This window comes from Trichosurus vulpecula, chromosome 3 (genome assembly GCF_011100635.1).
Source record: "Trichosurus vulpecula isolate mTriVul1 chromosome 3, mTriVul1.pri, whole genome shotgun sequence".
Classification (NCBI taxonomy): domain Eukaryota; kingdom Metazoa; phylum Chordata; class Mammalia; order Diprotodontia; family Phalangeridae; genus Trichosurus; species Trichosurus vulpecula.
This window is the reverse complement of record NC_050575.1, coordinates 325,123,246-325,140,357: the sequence shown is the minus strand read 5'-3', so window position 1 is coordinate 325,140,357 and position 17,112 is coordinate 325,123,246. Positions and strand designations below refer to the sequence as shown.

Sequence of the window (17,112 nt, the reverse complement as noted above, 5' to 3'; positions counted from 1 at the left end):
TCTTTGAATCAGATTTTTCATGTAAGAGTTAGGTAAATCAGATCCACAGGCAGTGAAAAGCCCTTCCCCTAATAGTTAGGTGGTCAAAAGATTAAACAGTTCTCAGAAGAAAACAATAACCACATGAAACAATGTTCCAATCATTAATAACAAGAATCAGAAGAATGCTGAGGTTTCACTTTAAATTGGAATAGTTAATGTGGGAGGGGAGAGGAGAAGATAGACTCACTAATAATGCATTTTTGGTGGACCTTTGAGTCAATATAACCGTTTTGAAAAGCAGTTGGTTATTATGCAAATAATGTGACTAAAATGTCCATACTCTTTGGCTCAAAGTTTCTATTACTGGGTTTATACTTCAAGGAAATCATTGATAAAAAGGAAGTCCTCATATACATTAAATATTTATAGTAGCTCTTTGTGGTAGCAAAGAATTGAAAACAAAAGTAAATGCCTATCTACTTGGATATGGGTAAACGTAATGTAATGGTGCTATAGTATAAGAAATATCAAATATGATGAATTCAGAGAAGCATGGGAGAATGTACATGATTTGATACAGAGGGAAGTAAGTAGTACCAAGACAACAATATACACAATTAGTACAGCAAGGTGAAAGGAAATAATAAAAAATTCAAAAATAAATGTTGCAAAACTACAAAAAACAAATGTTACCCAAAGAAGATGTCTGAGAAGATACTCCTATGTCACTTCTTTACAAAAATGAGAGGCCCATTGGTATGCAACAATGTATGTTTTTGGACACTTAATGAAAAGATCACTTTCATTAGTTTTTTTTTCTTTTTTCTTTTCCTTTTCAAAAAAATTATGCAGCATGGCCTTTGGGAGAGGGAAATACTATGAGAAATTCTTGTGATGGTAAAACAAAACAAACAAAAACCCCAATATATAAGTAAAAATTTACTTTGAAAAAGAATAGTTTATCTGCTTGAATTTTCATTGTTACAGTATTATAAAATCATATTCTATTTGGAGACTCCTACCAAAAAAAAAATTGCTATGTGTTTTAACAACCCAGCTAGCAGCTTCGGTGGGGGCGTAAGATCCCTCCCCCACAGCCAGGACCCAGGAGGCTGCTGGGAAAGCACAGGTTCTTTTTATCTGCTTAAACAAGGAAAGCACGGTGAAGGGGTTGACCAGCTTACTTTAATCCAGCATTCAGTTAGCATACAGACAACAATCATTTAGTTCAGGGGAAAATGCCAGCATTCAGTTAACATTCAGTGAGTTCAGGGGAGCATACAGACAAGCACCAAGAGACAGACCAAATACAGATTCATTGACTTACTTCAGGGGAAAAAACCAGCACCCTGAGCTTCAAAACATTCATTTAGTTCGGGGGAAAAAACAAACCAGCATCCCGAACCTCAAAACCAAAATACAAACAAATTACAAATATCAACAGACAGACCCAACACAATTCATAGTTACCAACATCTGGGCTCGGCCCGAGAGCAAGGGCTGGCCCAGAGTCACGCTTGCTTGCCGCTGCTTCCCACGCCAACGGGAAGAGGAAAGAGAGCTCTTCAAGCTGTCCTCTCCCCTCTTATAGAGTTTTTGAGATCATCAAGCACCGCCTGAATGACCAGGGCCGATTGGTTCTTGACTTGGCCCCTCCCCCAGCGTAGACGTTAACACCTCCCCTCAGCCAGCCCCATGACTCATCACACAGGAAGTTTTCTGCTTCCTGACATGCTCTCTGGGCTTCCTGCCCCGGAAGAGCAAGCCACAGCATCCAGAGGCTCAATGAGGTAAGCTGAGTCATTCAAAGAAAACAAAGGCCATTCTGGTTACACTATGTGTTTTAGATAAGGTTCTAAATTGATGTTTTTTCTTATGTCTTTTCCTCCATTTATTTCAAGTCCCACTATAGTTTAAATAGTAATGTAGACACTAAGGTTAATTCTTTAAACTTCTTTACAATTATGTAATTCTAAATGATTCAATTTTCTCATTACACCACAGTTATAATTCCGTTTACACACTTGAATTGAATGACACAGTGACTTAGTTGCTTAAGAATAATTGGGAATAAGCAGAAATTCAATTTGAAATGTATGTTTATTGGACAAATTACTGAATTTGCCATTGATTTAAAAAATCTGAAATAACAATGTTTTTGCTAATAGGAATTCAAAAGAACTAATAATCTATTTTTAATGTATAATATGGTAATTATCTGTTGTTGTAGTCATAAGAACCTAGGCTTAAATACTATCTCTGTTCCCTATTACATATAAGACCTTGAATAAATCACTTCATGTTTCCTGAGTTTTGTTTCTTGATGTAAAATTAGTGGGACTAGGCAATCTCTAATGTCCATCACAGTTCCATGAACTCTCATGTTTTGTATATTTTTAAAAACGTATGTCCGAAATCCATAAAATAGTCCGTGTAAAACTATATTTTCATTTCATCCTTTACTGTTGATCCTTCCATAATTCTTAATACAAGAATTGTTATTGTTCTGAATTTATATAAACTATGAAAACCATGACTATTGATATTAAAATATTTATTTTGTTCAACATCTTTTTCTATCTCTTGTAATTGTTTTTATAGAACCAGCTACTGAAACAACTTCATCTAAAAAATCGGAAGAACCTTTTTATAATGATAGCTACAGTCCTTTTAAAGAAGTACAAGCTTCACAGTATTTGAATCCGTTTGATGAGCCAGACCCTGAACCTGAAACATTTGTAACTATAAAAGATTCTCCTCCCCAACCTACAAAAAGGAAAAATTTAAGACCTGTGGATATGAGCAAATACCTTTATGCTGATATTTCCAAAACTGAAGAGGAAGAGTTGGATGAGTAAGTATAATTCACTTTAAAATCACCATTGGCTATTAAGTAGTCTCTTATATTTAGGGACAATTTTATACATAAAGAATATAAAAATAGATGGTGGAGAAAGCAGTTCAGAGGCCACCCACTCCATAAACTTTTTTTTTCTATCCGCTCCTTACCTATGAAACAATTGTCTTTTATTACTTGATACATAATACTTGAGATAGTGATTGACCTAAAGAGGTGCTTTTCTTGATATAGATAAAGAGGCATGCAAAGGGACTTGCTCTTTAATAGGTATGTAGGGAAGGACCTTGAATGTAGATATAGAGAGTTATCAAGTTACTGATGTCCAAAAATATCTTCCCTCTTCCTGACCTTGCTGAAAGGGAAAGATGCGATCTTAGCATCTCTACATAGAACTCTAAATGCATTTTTCTTTAGCAGTAATGTTACATGTGGTAATTGCGGCTATTGAATTGTCTCTGTTGATAGGATTACAGGATCAAGGATTGAGAGTTAGAAGGGACTTTGAAAACTATCTAATCCACCTTTTGCATTTGACTATATATAATGTATATTATGGGTTAAAAAGACCTTTGAGGGCTGGTCTTTAGGCATAACCACTTTGTTTCTATTTGAAAATTGAAATATAATCTCATAATTAGGGATTGTCTGTAGAAGAATTTTTATTCATTCTTCACGCTTGCTCCCAAAAATATCACAAGATTAATATCAGACAAAGTATAATATAACTGTTAACACGAAATTTTAAAAAAAATCTAATATCCCACTACTTTAATGAATCGGGGAGTCATCCACATGAGTGACTTTTTGAGAGATGCATATTGCAGGTCATCTATTCCTTTTTATTCTGTGAGACTCCAATCTGTGTCCTCCCACACTCCACCATAAGGGTCGATGCATTATGTGTTGTGGGCCCAGGAATAGTCTTCCTCACATTCTTTTGACATTGTGTAAGTGCTAATGGAATATGCAGGGTTTCTCTTTTTTTTTTTAAATTAACCTTTGCTTTCACTATACGACCCAACCTTTTTTTTTTTTTTTAAACATTCATCCTACCCCCACTTTTACTGCCTTTGTGAGTTAGCTCTATTTTACTCTCTGAGATAGGGGAGGATTGAGATGGAGGAAAAGGAGAGAAAGTGTAAGAAGTTAGTGCTTCATCCCTGGGGAAGGAGAGAACATAAAGTTAGGCTATGACACTATTCCCTACCACTTTTGGGGGAGGCAGCTTTCCCTTCTGTTACTAGGCCCCAGGGTCATTCTCAGCCTTTGCAGAGTTAGGAGCTGGGTTGAGGTGAGAACATTTGGAGAAGTTATCACTTGAATGCCCAATGTTGGCACATTTCTCAACCTTTATTTGCCCTTCATCCTGAGCTTATAAGAAGCCCTTCAGTCTGCCTTCCCTATGGTCTATTCTTAGATGAGCTGTCTACTAACACAGTGGTCTCAAGATGGCAATTTGAAGAGGCATTCTTATTTCACTTAGCAGTACACATTGCGTTGAAGGTATGCAGAAGGGGAAATCAACTGAGTTTTTATTTTTCATTTCTTTTTACAGTTCTACAATTCCATCACAATGTTCTTTTAAAAAACTTAGGTGTTATAAGAAAACAAAATGAAACTAAAATGTATGGTCATGTGAACTGTAACCATTTTATTTGTAAGATTCTGTTAAATAAGTTTATATTCTGTAAAAAAAAATTCATCCATTTCTCTGATGACATCATTCATATTGGTTTTCCTGTGTAATTACTTATTTGTAATGTGTAGTAGACTATTCACATTTACTGTACATCTCTTCATTAATGCAGCTTCCCCTCAAGCACCCTGACCAGCTTGGCAGCTTGTATTAATCACTTATTCCACCTTGAACTCTACTTAACTCAGGCTTCTCCAAGCTCAGACCAGCAAAGGTATCTCCCACATCTGGCAAGGTGACTTGAATTCCTTTCCCAAGGATCCCTTCCAGTCTGTCTTCATTTTCCCTTTTGACTCGAGTCTCTCTCCAGCTGTATAGGATGATAGCCTAATCTAGATTTCCATTGTGACAATCAATATGGATATTGGTGTCCTTTTAATAATATTTCTTCCATTCCCATCCCCTTGAGTGTGTAAGACCTGTGCTAATTAAATGCTTTTTCCTTTTCTGCCCTTTCTACTTTTGTTTGGTTTTTGAGCTTGACCCTGCAATATCCAGAACAAGTTGGGGATGATGAAGTATACACTTCAGATGGAGAAGAAAAAACATACAGATGACTGCTTAGCTTTGATCCTCTGTACTCCTTACTCATATTTCAAGGGATTCTCAGTGTTTCTCTCTCTCTCTCTCTCTCTCTCCCTCTCCCTCTCTCTCTCTCTCTCTCTCTCTCTCTCTCTCTCTCTCTCTAGTATGTTTGGGTTTGGTTTTTTTTTTTTTTTTTGGAGTTTTTTTTTCCCCTTCCCCTAGGTTGTTTGGGACTGGAGCTGAAGATTGAACATATTATCCCATCTTCCCTTAGGGTCCTTAGAGTGATTAATATCAAGTACCCCTGTCGGCAGAAACTTCCTGGGCCCTGGATTTGTCCTAAGTATATACAAAGCTAGTCCCACCTTCACTCTCATATCTTTACTTTGAACTTCACTCATGATTGGTGATTTTCTTGTACATATAATAATTTGTTTTGATTTCCTCAGCCTGGATATATTGTTAGGAGATGATTAAATAAATATTATTTATATGAACAAAAATCTAGTTAATATATTAAAGTGAAATGAGCCCTCTTGTATCTTTATTTGTGCACCAGTACTGTAAAGTAGCAAAGATAAAGTGGATTACAAAAAAATCAGTTTATATTCTAAACCATTGTTGCTTTTGGCTTCCATATCTTTCCGCTTGTCGGGGAGATCAAATGTTTGCTAGCAGAGGCAGTTTCTAGACCTAGTTGGTATGCTTATTATAGCTCTTGATCAGATTAAGTTCTTTAGGAACTTGTTATAATTGGTATTGATGTCAATTCTATTCATTTCATTTTGGTGGTGTTTAAATTTGCCAATTTGCAATTATTTCAATTGAATTCCATATTGTTTTGTCATTTTTATTTTTTCCTCTTAGTTTTCTGTTAATTTTGATCTTTGCTATAACAGGTTAGTTATCTGACTACAAAATTAGCTGGAAATGGCACTCATATCGATAACAAATCATTTTCTTTCTTTAAAGTGTTATCAGTTTCATCTTGGGGGGAGGTTGTTTGATGCTTGCCATGTCCGTTACCACCTAATTCTTTTCTTGATAAAAGTATTCATGATATATAGACATAATGCTTCTTTGCCCCCTGTAAGCCCATGTTTTCTTTCATCTTTTACACCTGAATCATATTTTCTAATCTATATTTCTCCATCCTTTCCTGGGGCATACCTTTGCAATGAAGTCACTAAGTGTCAAAACATGTGCTTATTTAGTTTGAAATCGTATCTTATTCAAGTTATTCATAATTTCCTCTACCTCTTTGCTTTCTGCAATTGATATTACAATATAAACTGCAGTTATTATCTTTGATCTTTCTTTAACTGGTCAGCATTAACACTGGAGTAACATGATTTATGAAATGATGATTCTTATGGCTTTTGTATGCGTGATAAAACCAACTTTTCCAGCTACTTTGGTTGCCTCTCCAAAGAGAACTTATGAACTCACTTTTGGCTTCTGATTTCATTATAGTGAGAATGTCAAAATTGAAGTGATTTGGTTCCTGTAGTAATATGGCCTCCCATTGGTCAGGTATCTTGACTCCGAAATATTTCAGAGGAGGAGTCCAATAGAGTGCCATCTTTCTCTGTTTTTGAAAGTATATAGCAGGGTATTATTTATTCTTTAAATGCTTGACATAATTCACTTGTAAAGCCATCCAGATCTAGGATTTTTTCTCATGGGAGTTCTTTTATGACTTCCTATTTTGTTAATGTTTTATCTTTTTCATTTATTTATCTTTTCTTTAATGCACAGTCTTCAGTTTCATTTAGGTACTTGTACTACCTGTTCTAGAGTTTTTTTGTGTGTGTGGAGAACACCTTATGAACCTTAAAGTGTTACAGTAATAGTAGTAACTATTTGTAATGTATATGCATGTAAGTAAATTAAAATATTAATTCTTGAAAACACATAAGAAAATGGCTTTTGTTACTTAATAGTGAAAACACACATATAGATAGATGCACACATTTATATATATACATATATATGAAATATTTATAACATGTAAATATGTAGCACCTTAGAGTTTATAAAGCACATTCCTCAAGCAACCTTTTAATTCTAGTTATATCCTTTGATCCCATATAGACCCTGCTTGGTAAATTATATGTTCTTTCTTGACATGGCTATTAGCTGGTGTACTATCTTAAGCAGCTTCAGAAATATCTCTCTGTATGTATATGACTTTAAAAAAGATGGAATTACAATTGTTTATGTAACTTCAGATAATTGATTCAGCTATTAAACATACTTTCTTTACTCATATAAAGGATATAAGGACTGATTTTCAGCTGGAAAAAGAATAGTCAAAAGGAAACACCCATTGATTCTTATTTTAGCTTTTATTGAAGCACTTTTAAAAGTACAAACATTAGTTGTCACTTACTTTGGTAATGGAATACAGCAGGGTATGTGTACATTGTGTACAACTTAGAATGACTACATACCTCTCTTTAGTTTGCTTTTCCATTCAAATACTTTAGGTGTGTGGTTATTACTCAGCACCTGCACCACCCATTAGAAATTTTGTTTTGATCCTGTGTGAGTTATTTCAAAGAAAATGTGTAATAACTTTAGTAAGACTTCCGTCAATAGTTGCATGACAGGACCCCTTCATATTATTAGATTAGTTTTTCTTATAGTGGAGGTTTATGATGAAATTACAGGATGTCGAGACAGAGCTGCAAAGAGGACCTATTTTTACCTTGGGGCATTAGGAATGAAGCCCTGGCATAGTCTTTCTATATGAGGTGACCTAATTCGAGGTTTCTCATTGTACTCCTTTCTTCTACTCTTGATTTATTCTTTCAAAGTAATGATAACATATTTATCTTTGTGATTTTTTTTTATTCACTTGAGTTGTTTTTTTTAACTACATATGGAGAAAGAAATATTATAGGGAATTCTGGGGAAAGCATAAGAGATGGTAAAGGTGATGAGTCTTCAGATTAAAATTTTTAAATCTTTATTTTAGTTTTATAGTTACAGAAGTGTCATTAACATAAGTTTGTTTTGTTGATAGATATCAGTTATTCTAGATATCAGAAATTGTTAATAAAGTATAATATATGAGGAGCAAAAACTATAGTTTTCAGTGCATTAGCTTTGAAATTTTAGTTTTGCTATGAAAAATACATTTCATATAACTTTTTTTGTTAGTGAAAACTTATATATTCTTTTTCCTAGTCCCTTTTGCATTTTCAGAGTTAGCATCAGTCCCCTCAAGGTGTTGTGTTTGTTCCTCAAACAAAGTCCTTCATAATAATATTATAATATATAATCTTATATTTTGTCTAATAAGCAGGTGAGAAATATGTACATAATCAACAGTAGCAAAGTTAGGAAAATGTAAAGATCAAAGATTTTTACTATAATTCATATGAAGTAATACTTTTTACTGTAATTAAAGGGAAAAATATTCCTCAAATTCAATTCAACAAACAGATCTATTAAGTACTTACTGTGTCTGTGAATCTGTCTATATTACACATTACAGAAATATGACACTGGCCTTTTACGATCTAAGGTAGAAAAGACACATACACTAAACCAGTGATGGAAGGACTGTGAAAGAAGTAAAAAGGAGTGGCCAAAGTTCTATGAGAATTTTGGAGGAAGAGAAAATATATTTGTCCACACTTGACATTCCAGACAAACTGACCTTCTCTCCGTTCCTTACACACAGCATTCAATCTCCAATCTGTGTGCCTTTGTATTGTCCAGTCCTTATGCCTGAAACGTGTTCCCTTCGTACTCCCGCTTCATAGATTCCCTCCTTCCCATCAAGATTCAACTCAAGCAACACCTTTTCCAGAAAGCCTTTCCTCTTCCTCCAGGGTTATTTCCCCTTACCACTTTGTATTTAAGTATTTTGTATGTATTTTGTTTTTTTTCTGTGCATCTATATTTTGTATATTCATAAATACTGTTTAAACACATTGTCTCCTGTATAAAATGTGAGCTCCTTAGGAACTAAGATGCTTTCTTCCTTCGCCTGCTCCCTCCCTCCCTTCCTTCCTTTAAAACGAAGGCTTCTAACCAAGAATAATTTACCTGCAAAATGTAGTATAATCCTATATGGGGGGAAAAGTATCATTGATGAAGTAGAGAATTTTCCAACATTTTTTATGAAAAAAATAGAACTTAGTATAAACTTTGAAATGAAATAACATTAATCAAGAGAAACTTAGGAAAGCAAATACTTTTGAATAACTGAAGAACAGATAGATAGGTAAGATATAGACAGACATAGTGAGTGAGTGAGTGAGCATTTATTAAGTGCTTACTAAATATGCCAGCTATTGTGCAAAAAACTGGGAATAAAAATACAAGCAAAAAAAAAGTCTCTGCTCCCAAGGAACTTACATTCTAATGAAAGAAGACAATACATAAAAGGGAACTGAAATGGCCTAGGGAAAAGAGTTACCCCTATGAGGTCAAGGTTTCAAGGTAATCCAGGCATTATGGGCTGAGCTGGGTTTGAAGTAAAAACGGTGCTTTCTCAAATAGAGGATTGGGAGATGAGTTCACCATTTGGTATAGGAGACTATAAAAATAGAGGTTTCCATCTTTTGTTATCTGTGATTAAACTCCTGTTTGATATCTTAGAGGTTCATTCCAACATCCTTTGGTTTTTGGAGTATCATATGTCAATGTTAATGGATTTTCTTACAAAGAAGGTGCAATTCTAGATTATTCTAATGGATTTTCCTTGATAGAAATAATTCTTTGACATCGAAATTTTGAATGTTACCCAATAAATTCCTTTGTGATTAAAGTTTGGGGTTTCTCATTGTCGGTGATATGTTGATTCTATCAATACTCTACTTTAAAAAAAAATACTTCTGAAAATTTTCCTGCAGGGTAATATGTAAGCATTTTAATTCCTTGCATTTTTCTGGGGGAGCTTTTACTTTCACATTATTTATATCTTAAAGATCAATTACTTTCTCATGGGTAGAATTAATGTATTCTAATGCTATTATCCTTGTGTTTGATATTAGCGTGCTTGGTATTAATCTAACAAGGCTATACTCCTCTTTTTTTTATTCATTTTCAGATAACAATATTTCCTTCCACTTTCTATATGTACCATTTAAGAATCTGACTTGGTTGATGCCTTCCCAAAGCAGCTGCATTGGTGAATTTTTTTTTAAGCAATTTCTTCTTTTAAGCAATTTCTCTTCCTCATTTAAATCATTACCACTTGTTTCATTAGAATTTCATTCTTGAGAGCCTTCTTATCCATCTTGGACTGACTAATTGAAAAAAAAATTAGCCTATTGGTTCCAGCTTAATTCATTATATAGCTGACCAAATTAGCATATATGAAAATTAAATATATCTTTGGTTCTTTATTATTCACAGAATGTAAGTGTGATTGATAGAAAATTCAATTATTGACCTTGGAAATGGATTAATTTGAATTACTGCTTCCTGACTGCCTTCTCTTTGGTAGAAGCATGTAAATATTTAAATAGCCTACAGGTAGGTATATCAGAATTAGGGAGCAAAAATCAAGGGGCTCTTCCAATCCATTAGCTGGACAATTCTTGTAGTGTTACATCATATAGGTCAAATCGTGAATAATATATTGTAAGTCAAAATATCATGCAAATAAGAATATTTTCAAACCCAATTGCCCTCATATCATATATTTCACATAATATTTTATACAAAAACATTGTAGTCTAGGTATACTTAATTTTATGTAAAATGTCTTTCTTAAATGTACATATGTGTACATATTGAATTTTTGTCAGTCAAATAATATTAAATGAACTGGACACCTGGCCCTTTAACAGGAGTATTGCAGCGAATCAATATGTAACCTGCATATTATGTTCGAACATAATCACTCCTTATTTGATTTTATTACTAATTTAGTGTTTTATGTAGAAAATTTTCTTAAAATTGGGCATACTTATACACTAAAATAACCTGAGTTTGCTATTAAAGTTTCAATTTGACTTCTGAAAACCTTGTGTACAGTTCATGTAACCTAATCTATAGGGAGTCCATTGACTTTAGCAATAAAACAAAAAGAATAAGTTATTTCCTTTCCAGTTTGTTTTTCCACGTTCTTCTTATTCTTTATTGTCACATGCTTTTGAATTCCTTTAGTATTTTAAGGTAACTTAAAAGATTTGTCAGTAAAGTTTAGTAAGATTGATAGGTGTATTTGAACTTCTGTTTCAAACTAGATGCTATTGGTTTTTTCTTTTCACAGACTATGTTCAATCATTTTTTCCAACTAGTTATTCTGATATTGATTTGATTTTCATTAATTTCTTTTGCATTTGGTAAACACTGACATAAGAATACTTCAAACGTGCTTTCAGTCACTTAGTGAAAAATTTTTTGTGTATATTTCTGAATCCCTTTTAATCACCTAAATCTAATCTTTTTTTTTGTAATTGTCCTTTAGGTAGGCTTTGTGCTCCAGACCTCATGATTTGATTTGCTACTGATCTTCCATTAGAAGTTGATTATTGTTTCCAAGTAAAATTGCAGAATGTCAGTATTCATGAGTAACTTTTAAATCATGTTTTTCAAAAATCTATTCAACCTCCAAGAAAATAGAACTAATTATCTCTAGTGTGATTCTGCTTTTTGAGAAAGATCTTTTGAAGTGGAATTCTTAAGAACATTTACAGATAGAATTATACAATGAGAATTGTAAAATTATACAATGGGGATGATAACAGCACCTACCTTACAGGGTTGTGATGAGGATCAAATGGGATAAAATTTGTAAAAAGAGCTTAGTGCATTACTTGGCACATAGTAGACACTATATAAATGCTTCTTCTATTTCCCTTTCCCTTTCATCAAGGAGGATAAAAGGGAGTGTGTGTTCTGTCCTTGGGGATGTGGGGTATGGATCCTGCTATGGGGCAGTGTCCTCTCTCTCATCTGAAGGAATTTGTATTTTTCTGAGAATGAGACATAGTGGAAAAAGGGGAGTCAGTCAAGCTCTACAAGGCAGTGGCAAAAACTGCTTAGAAAGGAGAGCATAGAATGGATATCGAAGAAATTTTCATTCCATGAGGAATGCATAGAATAGAGAAAGACTAGAAAAGTATAGAAGCTATGAGTTGGAGAATGAGGCTCGAGAGTAGACAAAAAGGGAGGATGAATAAGAGTGAGGGAAAGAAATAATCTTTGTAAAGGGGCATAAAAAATTGAAATTAAAAAAACTAATGAATAGGATTAGTTGAAGAGGAAGAGAAAAAGAAGGAATCTACATGACTGGGAGGAGAGAAAAACAGAGGAACTAAATGACAAGATAAAAGCAAGTAAAAGAAAAAGGAATTTGTAAACCAGGCTCCAAAGAGAAAGGCGTAACAAATGGGAGAAAGGGAATTTGGGAAGAAGGAAGGAGAGCCAGAGCAAATAAGGTTCCCTTAGAAAAGATAAAGTAACTGAACAGATAATACTGTGTTTTTACTGAAAGAGGAAAATAAATCATTACTTGGTGGGGGAGGGGGGCGGGGAACCAATATTAGAGGCAAATGGAGGAAAATATAAATCTAACTTTCATAACTTTAAATGGAAATGGATTAAACAATCTATTAAATGAACAAGAGTGACAGATTGACTAAAAAAACAAAATCCTATTATCTGTTTCTCACAGAAAACACACAAAACAAAGGCATATGTGGAATAAAACTGAGGAGATAGAAATTTTATTATGCATGAAGTGAATCCAAAAAAGCAGAAGTTGCAGCCATATTATCTGATAAACATTCAAAAAGTAAGAGGGAACTACTTTATACTGAAAGGAACTGTAAACGACATACCAATATCAATACTAAACATATATGCTTCAAACACCTTAACATCCAAATTCATAAGGGAAACAGTAACTGAACTATAAGAATGTATAGTAACAAAATACCAAGAGGAGATTTTAACATCCCTCCCTCAGTTCTGGATAATTCTAATAGATAAACAAAGAGAAAATATGGAGCTGAACAAAGTGCTGGTGAAACTGGAACTAAAGACTTAAGGCATCTTCTTAATGGGATTGTAAAAGATTGTAACTATTTCTTAGGACTATATGGAACTTTTATAAAAACTGACCATTATTAGTGCATAGAGATATTGCAAACAAATGCAAAAAGGCAAAAATAATGAAAATGAGATTGTCATCACGTAGGCCTCAAAGATGCTGGGTTAGCACTAAAAGAAATACATTTATAAGGTAAAAATAAAATATAATAATCACCGTGTGAGGGTTATGTAAGTGGCATCAGCTGTATGCCAATAGAAAAGTGTGGGAAAGAATTGCAAAGAATTCTTGGCAGTTAAAAGCTTTTAGGGGGCACTTCTACCAGTTTTGTTACAGAACTGAATGCAAATCTAAAGAATATATGATATTTCTCTTCTGTAAAATGAGAATAATATTAGTACTTCCCTCTCAGAGTTGTTGAAAGGACATTTATAATGATCTTTGCACACCTTGAAGTGCCTGTATTAATGCTAGTTATTGTAACTGTTAATATAGATTTATACCAAAATACCCTTAATAAAATATTTTTAAAGCTATTATTAATGGCAATACTCTGTATTATACCTTAATTTTTTTTGAAAATGATTTTATAATTTTGAACTCACCTTCTCCTCTAGAACATGAATGTAGCTATATCAGTACGTCTGTCTTTCTACATCTCTTAAACATTGACTATTGCCATTTTTTTGTCATCTTTTCCAATTTGCAGAAAGTAAAGAGAAATCTCAGGGTTGTTTACATTTGTATTTCTCTTATTAGAGAGTTAGAGCATTTTTTCATATGTTTGTGAATACTTCCTAGTTCTTTTGAGAAGATCCTTTGACTCTTTATCTACTAGTGAATGGCTATTAGTCATATTCATATTTCCCTTGATATTCTAGATCAGGGCTGTCCAACCTTAGGTTATCTTAGGACTGCATTAAAATAAAATAATTATTTGAGGGCCTCACCCAGAGTAACAAATACAGTACACTAATAGAAAGTGGGGGAACGCTTGTCATCAATATGACAGGCAAAGGCGCGAAGTGCGAAAGCAAACACAAAGCAACAAAGCGACAGCACAACAGTATAAAGGTAGGTGCGTACTGACTAGTCTGCACTGTACAGACAGAATGCATCCCACAGATAGATTGAAAATTCCATGCGATATGTTCAGTCCCTAATACTGCTTAAAAACACCAAAGAAAATTAACATCAATGAGATTATTAGTGATGGAATTAAAAAATCTAATACATATTCCATGCAAATTGTTATTTTATTTTTTTGCTCGTGAAAATTAAAACCCATGGGCGGGCCACATAGAATCGCACTGCGGGCCACATTTTAGACAGCCCTGTTGTAGATTTTTTGTTTTTTCAAATGAATTTTTAATGAAGTTTTGTAAAGTGTTCCCTTTGTAATTTGATTGACATAGCATAAAAAATATAAATTAATTGTGACAGTATTGTCATTTTTATTATATTGGCATAGCCTACCCTTTGATCACTGAATATTCCTCAAGTTATTTAGATGGTTCTTTTTTTCTTTAAGGAGCACTTTGTAATTGAATCTATACAAGTATTTTGTGCGCCTGGGGAGGCAGGTTTTTTTTTTTCTTATTCAGTCTGTTGCTCTTTTTCACTTTATTGAGTTATTTAATCCATTCAGATTTATATTTTCTTCAACCTATCTCTAAAATTGTCTTTTTTCCCAAGTTATGATTTTTGCCTCTGTTTCACTTTTTTGCCCCTTTCTAAAAAGTTTTATTTTTTCTCTTCACTATCTATCTTTCTGTTTACTTTATGCTCTCATTCTGATTCATGACCCCTTATAATCAGCTGGTCTCTTTTCTCTCTATATTCTTCATACAGACAAAGCTTTGAGATATCCATTCTAGGCTTTCCCCTCCATATGCTTTCTGCCACTGCATTATAAGGCTTACCTCATGGATTCCCCTTTTCCATCATTCCTCACTCTCAGAAAAATGCCAGTCATGGCATTTGTCAAAGAGGACACTACCCCTTAGTAGACCCCTTTCTCCACCACTGATTTATATCCTCTCTTGTTGATTTTATTTCTACATCTGTCAGGAAATATCTTCCCTTATGTCCTTGCTCTTCCACTCCTGCTGCCGGTAGCCCCCAGGGGTTCTAATTGTAGTTCCCCCTCCCAGAACAACACAGACTTTTCAAACACTAAGTCCCATAGGCCTTCTCTTTCTTCACCTATAGCAGCATTCATCAATGGAACCCTCTTCTACTTCCAAAGTGAGGCCCCCACTTTCAACTTTTCCCCTCTCCTTACCCACTACCTTGTAGGTTCTTCTCTTTTTGAGAGCACAGAGGTCACCTTCCCCTCATTGTTAGCCCTTGATTTGATGCTAGAGCAGCACACATTCTTCTCTATCCCTCTGCTCCACCCACCAAACCCTTTCATGTACCCTCCCATGTTGTACTATTGTCTTACATGTTGTCCCACAAAAGAAATGTTCACTTGTAGGCTGGGTGTTTTCAGCTTCTTTCCATAATGACTTCTCCCCTTCTTTTCACTATTGCTTCAACTAGATTTGTGCCTAACCATCTAGGTCTGCCTCCCACCCTAATGCTAGCCAGACCCAGGGGAGGAGGCAGCTTATATAAATAAAGTAAGGAAGGGAAAGGAATGTATAAACCCTGTGGGAGTCCCACTTCCTACCCCAGGCAGCACCTCATCTCACCCCCAGCTCTTTGTCAGGGTGGTGAATAATGGCCCCCAGCCTTGCCTGAAGGTCTCTGGAGACCTACAGCCCAGGAACAAGGAGATGAGTGCTTCAGGCCACAGCATGCTGGCCTCTCCCCCAACCCCTCATCCCAATGGGTTTTTCTGTTATTTCATAAGACCGGAATCAAAGCATGTCAGAGATTTTTTTAAACTGTACATTTAGAAGTCTCTCATTGGTCTTTCTGATGTCATTTTGTTGCTGTCCTTGCTATAAGACCAATCTGTAAGTGAATAGGCCTCTGGTGAGGCCAACAAAGGGAGGCCTGATTAGAGGCAGGCCCATGCCCTTTTGCTAATTAGGTGTGAGTCCCCAGGCCCACACCCTTTTGCTAGTTAGGGAGAGGTGTGAAGCCCTCAGGGCCCTAAGGAGAGTTGCTAAGAGCAGAACCAATGGTATTCACATTGAGGTCTAGTCAATCAGATGCTGGCTAGGACTGTATAAAAAGAGAGCCCGGAAGTGAGAGCAGCAGAACTGAGAGGTGTCAGAAGCAGACATTGAGAGGACATTGAGACAGCAGACGTTGAGGGAGAGCCAGCATCAGAGAGAGACTGCAGAGCAGAGAGCGTAGAACAAGAGAAAGTTGCGGAAATTAAGGAACTTCGAGTAGACAGAATTGCAGGAGAGAATGCTAAGCCAAGAGCTAGGCTTCTTGAGTGATTGTTTATAAGAAGGCCCGGGAGTGGGGGCATGGGGAGGAGGTTGCAGGATGGCTTAGCTCCTTGCTATAATACTTTGTTATAATTTCCTTGTTGCTACATTGAGGTAGGCTTACTGGTTTTGGAATATAATTGCTACTATATGGAATTGGAATTACTGGTCCTGGGATTGGATTCTCTCATGTCTAAATAAATGTTATACTTCCTCTGCCTTCTATTTAGAGAATTTATTGTACTTTGTGATTCTGAACCATTCAGGCATGTTCATGGTCATCCTTGAGGTCATGAATCTTTCCTTGCTGCTATAGTTGTTTGTACTTATTTACTTCTCCTGTATTTCAATTATTTGGGATTTTTGAGAAGCAAATATCTCTTCAATTCTGGTTTTGTTTCTAAAAATATTTCACTCTCCTCTGTATTATTCTACTTCCATCTTTGTGCTGTATGGTTTAACTCAGATTTTTGTGATAGGTCATCTCTATCTGTATCCTAGGCTCCATTGCTTTTCAGAACACATTGTTCTTTTCCCTCCTTTTTCTAGTGTGTGCGGAATAGTCTTGAGTTATTTGAATGTTCTTTCCTTTGTATCTTTCTCCCGATGGTTTGTATAACTTCTTTCTGAGTTGAATTAT

The 17,112-nt window shown here is 35.0% G+C and overlaps 1 protein-coding gene across 10 annotated transcripts in view; it reads left to right on the top strand.

The window, feature by feature from the left end:
- EHBP1 (EH domain binding protein 1) overlaps positions 1 to 17,112 on the top strand; it is a 433,107-nt gene that overhangs the window by 216,759 nt on the left and 199,236 nt on the right. For all 10 annotated transcript variants that reach the window (XM_036752173.1, XM_036752175.1, XM_036752180.1 and 7 more), the window contains one exon: positions 2,584 to 2,836. In XM_036752173.1, coding sequence (XP_036608068.1) covers positions 2,584 to 2,836 — 253 coding nt within the window. The remainder of the gene's footprint in view (positions 1 to 2,583; positions 2,837 to 17,112) is intronic.